The sequence below is a fragment of the Micrasema longulum genome, unplaced genomic scaffold, assembly GCF_059751315.1.
Source record: "Micrasema longulum isolate JH-2025_06_02 unplaced genomic scaffold, ASM5975131v1 h1tg002442l, whole genome shotgun sequence".
In the NCBI taxonomy this organism is placed as follows: domain Eukaryota; kingdom Metazoa; phylum Arthropoda; class Insecta; order Trichoptera; family Brachycentridae; genus Micrasema; species Micrasema longulum.
Genome location: NW_028279587.1, coordinates 1 through 11,360, shown reverse-complemented (window position 1 = coordinate 11,360; position 11,360 = coordinate 1). Strand labels below are relative to the sequence as shown.

Genomic DNA, 11,360 nt, shown 5'->3' with positions numbered 1-11,360 from the left:
ATCATTATTTTATCTGTGACTTTGACGTCTGACGTTAAATTTGTGTGCATTCTGTGCTTTCCCCGCTATTATACCCGACCCAGTGATTACGAAAATATTGACGTACTTCGTTGAATAACTAATTGAATATTTTAACTTTAATATAATAACTCCTATCTAGTGAGGTCCCTATATCACCGGAAAACCCCATAATTAAGAATATAAACAAATAAGTAAAGAGCCATAAAACATAAAAATAATTTACCATGGAACCTAATGATTGTCAATTAGGACGTTTGAATATTAAAAAAATAATTTGTTAATTTATTATAATGGGTACCCACAGTAATGGGAAATTAAAATGTTTTAGCTGTTCATTAGGTATTAATTATTACTCTACAAAAAAAACGTAATTATTATTATACAAACTCTATTCTACAAACTATTCTACAAACAAAACGTAATTGTGGTAAATGAGGTATATTAGCTCGATTTTGATCAAAGAATACTTCAGAAAAAGTTTCTTCGATTTCTTCCATAAGAGTCATATAAACTATCATCACATCACTTAGAAGTTGATCGTTATTGTCTAATTCACTTTCGGAATAGGTTGAGCTGCTAAGTCTCCAAGTTTCTCGGTGAGGTACTATTATTTCTATATCACTTTCACTATCCGTTATCATTTTGAATGATATATTTTGTAAATTTATTCACAATAAAAAGGACGCTTTGCAGAGTTAAATTGTTTGTTAGAGTAACAAAGTAAGATTAAAAATATATATAAATGTAAAAAATATGTAATTTACCACAGCTGTTTGTAATTTCGGCAACTGTTGTCTATCTCGCTCAATCCATTATGCGTGAACTAGCTATTAGTGAAACGGAATATTTTTCTTGGAAGAGATATCAATTTGTGAGACAGTTGCACAAAAACTTTTTTTATTTTTTATTATATTATTACAACTACCAAGAAATAATATAACTTCTTAGTACATTTACCAGTTATCTTTAAGTTTCAATCTAAATAACTCCCTACAAACATTTGGACATACTCTTAAAATATTGTTGATTAAAAAACTTGCATAAAAAAATTAAAGTGTTTTTAGGCATTACCTAGGAGGTGAAATAATTTATCTAGATGAAACTCACCGACATCAATAAAGGTTTGATGCCGCCCGTCAATTAAAAAATGCGTTTGTAGTGTCTAGAGTCGATTATTGTAATGGTATCTATGCAGGTCTGCCAATGAATTGTACCTAGAATGTACCTTCGGGGTGGTACTGAATGTAGAGTTCACGGGTTTGAAATTGAAGGCCATGAAATCGTACAAATGTTTGATGTGCCACATCTTTTGAAGGGATTTAGAAATAATATGCTAGTAAAAGATGTACATTTTGTTCAAAATTCTGTATCAAAAATAGCAAAGTGGTCCCATATTGTACAATCATACACCTACGATCAAGCAAGAGGGGAAGACTTTTTCCAAATGCACAAATTAACAGATTGTCATATTTTCCCCGATAAACTTAGAAAAATGAAGGTCAAGGTTGCTGCTCAGGTGTTCAGCAGGACAGTAGGAACTACCATGAAATCTTTGGCAGATACTGTGGATGATATTGACGATGGGGCATCACAGACTGCTGATCTTATCTTATTTATAAATAAACTTTTCGACAGTTTAAATGGCAGTTCTTTCAATGCTGATAGTATTATTTGTAAATACCGTTGTGGAGTCAGATTAACATCTCCCCACTGGAAATTTTGGCAGGAAGCTATTTCCATCTTAAAATCAGTAAAATTTGTAGATTCCTAAAACCAAAAAATATCAATACCACCTACAGTGCGTAACTGGATTACAACTCTGGAAGCAATATCATATTTGAGTAATAAATTACTTACATGTTATAAATTTACTTTTGTGCTTCCACGTAACCTTAACCAAGACCCCATTGAAAACTTTTTTGGCATGGTAAGAAGTCAGGGTGCACGTAACATTAACCCCTCTAGTTCAAATTTTATAGATGCTTTTAAGTCGCTTCTCATATCAAACTTATCTCATACTCGCTCCATTGGAGAAAATTGTGAAAATGATGACGGTGAAATTTTAGATTCATTAAAACTTTTTTTAACATCGGACATCGAAGTCACTCCTTACCAACAAGTTCTTCAAGACAGAAAAGTAGTCAATATGTTGCGGTTTGTAAATATATAGCTGGTTATGTGGCAAAATGGGCTCTATCTAAATTTGGATCTTGTTGTGAATGTAGACTGGATCTTAAATCTGAAATACAGTTACCGGGGCATAGTTTAATAACTTCTAGGGCATGTGGTCCAAATACTTTAATCCACCCAACAATCAAAATCTATAAAGTTTTTAATACCATTGTCAATCACTGCAAAAATAATTTACCGATTATTCGCCATAAGTTTCATGTTATGTCGAGTTTGAAGGAAATAGTACTATCTAAATTAAATCTAGCATGTTTATCTTGTCCAGCACATAGAGGCCATCTTTTTGATTTTATTGTTAACTTAGTATTATGATTATATATTTTTCTTGGTGTAAACAAATGAACTTTCTATTAACTGGGCGAAAAAAATTAGAGTCTTGCATTGTTGATCCTCTCAAATTACAAGCTAGAAAGTCTTATAATAAAAGACTTAAGAATAAGAAGCGCAGACAATAGAGTAGATACATGCATACCCTTTTCTTCTTACCTGCCATATTAGCACTTCATTTCATTACTTAATAAGCTTATAAGTGCTTCCTTCTTGTTTTATTCCTAAGCAGCAGCCTAGAAATGTCAATGTGAAATAAAATAAATTATCCACCATTAATAATATTCTTTTGTTTCAGAATGGTGATTGTTGATGCCATGGCTCTTAATCTGCACGAAGAAAATATTTTTCATCCAGGAATAGCAGGGATCCAATGCTGATCACAATGCTGAACAATTTTTAAATAATACTCAATTGTTATTTTTGATAATCCAATATACTAACCACACATGTATATAATATTATTTTATAAGTGTCAGTTTTCTTTCTCGATTCTTTCTGACGCATATAATAGAATCGATTGATTTATTTTAACAGTAAAATAAAACTATTAAAAATGTTTTTTAAAAATTTTATTTATGTATTCCTATTCCATAATAAATTTATTGTGCAATATCAATATAAAAATGTTTTTTTAAATACAAGACAGAAAAATTAAATTGCGTGCTAATACTTGTATTTAATTAAGCAATTTTGTATTGATATTGTACAATAAATATCAATATATAATGCAACGCAGTGATTTGAATTTTCGCGCCATCGTCAAGCTTCTTGTATGCCACACTAGACAGCGCTGCGATCGACGCCAAAAGTACTTAGATATAGTACCATAGTTTCCTGTCTAAAGATATCTGTAGTCTGTGAATTAGATTGACTTTTGGACTCGCTTTGCTATCGAATGAAAATAATTATAAAATATATTTTTCGAGTCTTAGACCTTACGCATATCTTTTCTTTGTGCTAATACAAGCTACATCTTAATTGTAATATTAACTAGCATGTTTTCATCAATCCAGCGTCGTCTTTGTTTACAACCGCAGGTAAGGATTGTTTTTTTTGCAATATTTTATTGCAATTAAAACAATTTCAAATGATAATTAAATAATAAAATAGTTACATAATAACACACTAAATATTTTCATACAGTAAAATAGACTATTATACTGTTAGATTATGAAATAAAATGTGAAAAACAGGTTACCTAGTCTGTTTCCTTCGGGTAAATAAGTGATAAGGCTAGTGATAACATAGTATAAACTTTTTATTATATAAACCTATGTCTTCATTTTACAGCTGAAACGATTTCAAAGTACATTAATTATCGCAGAGCATAATAATGAAAAGCTGCTTCCCATAACTCAAAATGCCATTTCCGCTGCTAAAAAAATTGGAGGTGATATCTCAGTATTGGTAGCTGGAACTAAATGTGGACAGGTGAGATGTTTTAAATAGCATTAATTACCTATTAATTTATCCAATACCATACTAGTAGCGCTACAGTAAAGTTGTGAATAATCACATTAGAGTCTATTTGTTCACATTAAAAAACAATACAATTTTATAAGTGTAAGTTGTAAATATAATAAGATTTTATAAAAATAACTTTAATCTAAACAGCTCACAGTGTTAAATATAATAATCCTGAAATACATAGTCAACAAAAAATCCCGAACAAGTTTAGAAAAAACATTAATATTTTTTGTCAATTAGGAAGTTCAGCGGTTTTTTGATTTTTTTATTTGTTAATGGTCTCACAAACTAAGCCAAAATAAAAAAAAACTAAAATTATGTATCGCATTATCAGCGCTATGATTTTTAAATTTTTTGTCATTTTTAAATTACTCCGCACGTGACGTCACAAGTTCTTATCGAAGAGTTCGGCTGATAGGTGAGTGGCTTCCCAAAAACCCAAAATCTATCACAACGCTTTACCATTGGTTTATTCGGATGAACTTGTGACACATTTCATTTTTATGAATTTTTTCGTACATTTTTAAGAAACTTCGCATGCAATGAAATGCTCTAATTTTTACCGCATAAGAAAACATTTTTTGTATCCAATTTCCCGTAGCACTGAGCTTCCTCATTGCCATTCCTTAATGTTATTGCTTTTCGATTAACCACATTGAAAACTGTTTTGTTAAGCTTGCCAGGTTGGTATTAATCAAACAAAATATTCAGGGTGAGAATTTACATTTTATTAAAACTTCTCGGTATTATCAATAGAATGACGACGGACTTCAAAAATATTGATACCATCAAAACTCTTTATTGCTCACTAGTTCGACCCCATTTAGAATACACTTCAATTTGGTCTCCATTCTCCAGGACTCATATTGACCATATCGAGTCTGTCCAACACCATTTTCTAAGAAAAGTGGCATAGTTGCTCGGATTACAAAGGGGTTATTATTCCTATTTTGAAATAGAGCAATTATCTGTCTTCATTGGAGAAACGTAAAACCGAGATGGACCTTATATGCACTTTCAAAATACTTAATGCCATAAGTGATGTCCCATCTCTGTTGAAATCAATTTCTTTTCATGTTCCCAACCATGTCACCAGAAGTCAAAATCTGCTATTTATTAAATCTTCTAAGAGCATATTTTGTTTTTATGCCCCAATGTCCAGAATGTGTAGATTAGTCAATTCATCACGCGACTTGGGATTCTTTGGGACAGATCTTCTGGCTTTTCGTATCTCTTTGCGACTAAAACAGTGTGGGATGAAGTTGGATTGGCATGGTTTAGCTCAAAGTTTTATGTCTTTCGTTTTTATGAATATATTGTATACCATTATTATATTGCCCTTGTTTGTCTTCGCTACATAGTTTTATGTTCTTTTTGTTCAGTTTCTTGTATTCATGTTTTTTCATGTAACTGTTGTAATTGGCTTATGTTTTACAGCATTTAGTCAAATGCTTTAGGTCCAATGAAAATAGTAACAAATTGGTAATAACACTAAAATAATAATACAATACATTGACCATAAATAGTAAATATTAATTTCGAAATTTATATTTAGAAAAAATATCACACAGAGGCAAAACAAACACTTTTTATAAAATATCGCCTTCCACATACTGCCTCAAGTAGTATTGTTTGAGACACTCAGTTTTGACATTAGGTAGCACACCGGTAGTCTGTTGTATTTACCACAAACGCAGTACAGGAGAAACCTTAAACCCTACTTTGTAGTCCGAGATTCAGGTACGTGCAGATTATGATTTTGATGCATATTATACCTTACTAATATATATTATATTATAATATATACTAGTAAGAGAATTGTTATATATGACTTGAAGCAGTGTTTTTGAAATGTCTTAGACGTGTGTTTTCACCGGTGTACCGTATATATCTCTATTTCATATTGAAAGCGCCAACCCCTTCCTGAAACTGTTCATAAAGACTAACGTCTTTCTTTTTTACTACTAAGAATAAAACTTTGAGCATTTTATAGGTAGCGGAGCAAGTGGCCAAGGCCGCGGGCCTGTCCCGAGTCCTGGTAGCCGAGAGTGAAGCCTTCAAGGGCATGACGGCGGAGGCGCTCACCCCGCTGGTGCTGGCCACCCACAAGCAGTTCAGCTTCTCCCACATCCTGGCCGGAGCTAGCGCCTTCGGGAAGGCCCTCCTGCCGCGAGTGGCGGCAAAGCTCGATGTCTCTCCCGTGTCCGACATCATCGGGGTGAAGGATGATAAGACTTTCATCAGGGCAATCTATGCGGGTACTTTTTTATTAACAAATTATATTGTTCACCGATAATAGAAACTTCAAGAAATTTAAAATTGTGTTTTTTAAAAGTTTTTATTAGTTTGAATCCAAAAAAAAAAAACAAGGTACGTAATTTAACTTACGTATATGTCGCTGCCAAATAGTTAAATCACCCACTCGATAGAGCTGCTAGGCTGATTATTAAATTCCGGCACTAACCTGAATGGCTAGGCTGTTCGTTGAATGAATTAAGATAACTCAACGTTCAACGTTTTGGCTGGTCGTAAGCTAGCCCATTGGAAACGGCCGAACCAAAAGTCGTCGGGTTAGGTTAGGATACGTTTTTTTAAGGATTAAGTTAAGGAAGTTAAGTTAAGGATTAATTAATAAGTAAAATTAAGGATTAGGTTAAGTAAAAAAATATATTTTTTTAAATTATTTAACTTAACCAAACCTATTCTAATCTAATCTAACTTCACATAACGAAATGAAACTATTATTAATATTGTATTACAATTAAAGAGGCTAAGTGACGTTCAACCCCTTTGTTAAATATTGACAGGCGCAGTGGCGCAGTTGGTTGGACGGCTGGCTGAGAAACTGGCGTCGCGGGTTCGATTCCCACCAGTTGCAGGAAAAAAATCAAAGAATTTTTTTTTCTCAATCGGTCTAGGTATTGTGGTGTATTTTTCGTTGCCTTCTTCCATATCCCCTATTTATATCCCACCTGCTGACAAGCCTCTGATTAGAGGCTTAGCGAATTATTTAAAAAAAAAAAAAACCTTCATTCAATGAACTGCCTAGCCGCTCTATTTAGTGGCTGATTTAACTATTTGACGGCGACATATACATATTAATGTTCATTCAAATCTTCTGCTATGTATGTGTATGTTTTCATATAAATCGTTCAAATGTGTGTAATCACATAAGCAAAAAAGTGTATATTTACTTGGCTCACTGACAGACACTAACACATTAACATAGACTTATTAAACATTTAGATGCTCTGTACTTCTAATTAAATAGGACAACATGCACATATTTTAAATACCTACATCGCCTCATTTAACTACTATTATTATTTATGTTTAAAGCATTAACTTTGTGGTCAAACATTTCAACTAATGTTAGTAAATATTAGTATATAACCACTTACCAACTTTTTTAATCTACCGGTTTCGAGACGTGCCCATCTCTTTGTCAGGGCACTCACTACACCAACATGCAATATTATTAATATTTTTTAATTAAGCTTAGTGCATGTTTAGACATGGTGGTGTTTGCATCTCTATAAATCTGCATGTGATTTATGTATTTTTGAAAATACTGTATGGTGAAGGTGGAGGTGTATTTTAGTATTTGCATGTTGGTGTAGTGAGTGTCCTGACGAAGAGATGGGTACGTCTCGAAACCGGTAGGCTAAAAAAGTCGGTAAGTGGTTATATACTAATATTATTGATGTAACTATTATCAATTTCTTTTTGAAATCTACGTCCTATGCAAAAAAAAAAAAAAACAAAAGTCATGTTTATTTATTAAATTACCATGAATGTTTATTAGTAAAAGAAGAAAAAGCAGAATGTGAAAATCCCGAATAATTTTTATTCTGTTTAACATCATTGAAATTCTCTTTAAAGATAAAATCTTTGATGGGCGGACATAAGAGTGTAACTGCAAAAGTTTAACTTTTTAGAGGAGAAAAAATTACTATCATGAACTTCATTATTTAGCTACAGAAGTCCCATTTCGCAAAATGGGTTATTTACAGATCATTCCATCTGTGTAACTAACCACATTGGAGTAATTTGAACAAATAACTGAAATATACCAGATATTCTACTTGAACCATTAAAGATGGGACAGAAATGAGTCTACTTTTACAACTAGAACTAACTTATACTATTTGTACCACTCAATGAATGATAGAAATGAGTCCACTTATATTACTGAGACCATCTTGTGCTTAGCTATTTTATAAAACCAAAGTTTAATAGGCACAGAGTTGTTCATTTATGTTTTGAGTAGTTGTATAAGTGTACTGTTAATATCGATGCAGGCACACACAAGGAACATTTTCTTATATAAATCGTAAAATTAACAAAAATGCTGTTATATTTATAATCTTATGTCCGCTCATCAAATAAATATTATTTGGTATTACGTATCTAAAATATTCGAATACATCGATACTGGAAGAGCTCCATATTACAACTCGTCTATCAGTGGTGTGTTTGAGAAGGATACTGTCTTTCTTTGGACATATTGCTAGACGTGAGCCAGACAATCTAGAAAAGGCAATAATGTCTGGCTGAGTTGAAGGTAGAAGAAGCCGGGGTAGAATCCCATGTAGATGGACCAAATAAAGGTGGCTACGGGGCTAAAATTCGATAAGTCAGTTAGTCGGGCTGAGGACAGACTGGAGTGGAACAGACTAATCGGAAGTGTTCATGGTGATCACGATCTTCAGCATTGAGGGACTGACTTGGAAGAAGAAGATCTAAAATATTGTGTATAAAATTTCACAACCTGTCCGCTAAAGTGAAATTATCTATTTGTAAGATAAATAAGATAATTTCACTTTAATGGACAGGTTGTGTTCTAAAATTCCTCATTGTTAGTTACAGTATTGTGATTTGAGACAAAAGTTCAAATCGGTCCAATTTTGTGTGATAAAAAACCATTGATTTTATGAACATTTTATGAAGTCGACATCCGTAGGTGTAGGCTCATGTAACGCAGCTTCAATATCTGAAAAAAGTTGTATATATATCTCAATTTCGGTTATGGTGGCGCATCGGTCACAAAGTCTTAATACCACTAATATTTTTATAATATTCTAATTATGCATTTGCTGAAATTTGAAACTGTTTTTTCTAGGGAATGCAATCCAGACTGTGGAGTCCCTGGATGCCGTGAAGGTAGTGACAGTACGCGGCACATCCTTCGAGCCTTCTCCCTTAGACGGAGGCTCCGCTGCGGTGGAACAAGCGGCTCCCGGAGACTACAAGTCTAGCCTCACCGAGTGGGTGTCCCAGGAGCTCACCAAGTCCGACCGCCCCGAACTGACTAGCGCCGCTAATATCGTGTCCGGCGGTAAAAAGATTCTAAATAATCATATGAGGTTTCAGTATTATCTATAAGGTATATTCGCTGTCTACTCCTTTAAACGCTTATCCGCACCCGATTGTGCATAGGGATCTGTACTGGTACACTAAACGCATCGTCTTTACTATATAAAATATTCTATTAATTATTTATAAAGTTTTTATGGTTATTAACATTTGTGTGATTTGCTTATAATGTATTTCTCACTGGGAAATCCCATGCTGAGAAATAAATGCATTTCAAAAGTTTTTTTTTTTTTACGAAGAACTGTTGTTTTAATGTAAATTGGGTTGTGGTCCCGTGGCTGGTGTTGCGGACTCACGGATCAAAGGTCCGAGGTTCGAACCCTACTCTACCCCAACTTGATTTCCATTTTCTAATAGTGAGTAATTTACAACTCGTTGAAAATGGCCACCAAAATTGAAATATTTTGGTAAATTATAAGAACGCTAATATTTCCTTTTTATTTTAAAAAAAAATTACAAAAATTAATATCCAATAATAATGGTTTATCAACAATTTCTTTATCCAAATGTTTTTGGTAATAGTAATGCACAGATAATATTTAACCCAATATGTTTCGCTGTTACCAAAAGACAAATTATGGTTTCAATTTTTACTACCTAGGTGACCATAATTTCTTGTTATATATTGTGGGGTAATTATTACAACTTCAAAATCAGCATTTTTTAATTACCCCGCAATATATTTTATTAATTAATGTTTTTGTTGAAAACTGTATGTTTGTAGACACATATTACTTTTTTTTTTAAACATTAAAAATAATGAGTCCTCACTGAGGTAACCCATTTATCTATAAATTTTCCTCTGTTTTTCTCATAAGATAAAAATCTGTTTCATGGAGGCATCAGTCTTATTATTTAGATGACAGTCCAGGGACTGCGAAATATTGCGCAGGAATGGTAGGCAAGGGTGCTAAACGGTAGACCACAAAGCGGACTAATCTTCACTCAATTTCCCCTTCTCTCAATTTACCCGAGAGTAGCTATCGAGTCGAAAGCACTTGTCCAAGATTCTGGTTCAATTTCATATTTTTCATCCGCCTGGGCACCGATGAAGAATACACATGGTAATCAATTAATTAGATATTGAGAATCTTCCTTAAATCTAAATTGTTTTTTACTGAGTCGGTTACTGAGGATATACGCAGCTACTCTGGTGCATGCGAGTAGTAGTTGTGCCTATACTTTAACTTTATTTAACTCATTCACCACGGTGCTCACATACTTCTGTGAGCGCCTATGACAGTACTGCTACGCGTTGCTCACGGCATATGCGAGTTATTTATTATCGAAAAGGTTTGTAGCTTAAGTATTCATCAGATAAAGTGATGGTAAATTCATGGTCATTAACAAAATAAGCGTTTAAACGAATAAATAAAATACATACATTAGTTTTAAACGAGGGGAGTAGGTTAAAATAAATTAAATATTAAAATAATACCCAGTTTCTAATAATTTTCTCTTCCATAGGTCGCGGTCTCAAGTCTGGAGACAACTTCAAGTTGTTGTTCGACCTGGCTGACAAGCTCAAGGCTGCAGTGGGAGCTTCTCGCGCTGCTGTGGATGCCGGTTTTTGCGCCAACGATTTGCAGATCGGACAAACAGGGAAAATCGTCGCCCCGGTAAGTAGTTAATTTAAACCAACCAATAGAGACTAGACCAGACTTTCTAGACAGACGAAATTCTGTGGCGAAATATCCGAGTGCATGGCTGTATTTATTTAAACACATAATTGTAAAATATTCAACTGTGATCACACCACAAAATGATACCATAAACGTATACTCCTTAATCCCTTTGACATCCCATTAAACATTTAAGTCATTTATCTTACAGGTTGTTTTAAGTTTCCTTGATTGTGTAAATCTGTTACAGGACCTATACATTGCTGTCGGTATCAGTGGAGCCATCCAGCACTTGGCCGGTATGAAGGATTCTAAGACCATTGTAGCCATCAACAAGGACCCCGAGGCTCCCAT

At 33.6% G+C, this 11,360-nt stretch overlaps 1 protein-coding gene across 1 annotated transcript; it reads left to right on the top strand.

The window, feature by feature from the left end:
- Positions 1-17: 17 nt before the first annotated feature.
- wal (electron transfer flavoprotein subunit alpha wal) lies at positions 18-11,357 on the top strand (the record flags this gene model as incomplete). The annotated part of the gene is made up of 7 exons (XM_088240382.1): positions 18-44; positions 3,408-3,578; positions 3,832-3,972; positions 6,002-6,266; positions 9,131-9,346; positions 10,852-11,003; positions 11,257-11,357. Coding segments are annotated over exons 2-7 (917 nt in total), but the record flags the coding sequence as incomplete, so codon positions are not given.
- Between the last annotated feature and the right edge of the window lie 3 nt (positions 11,358-11,360).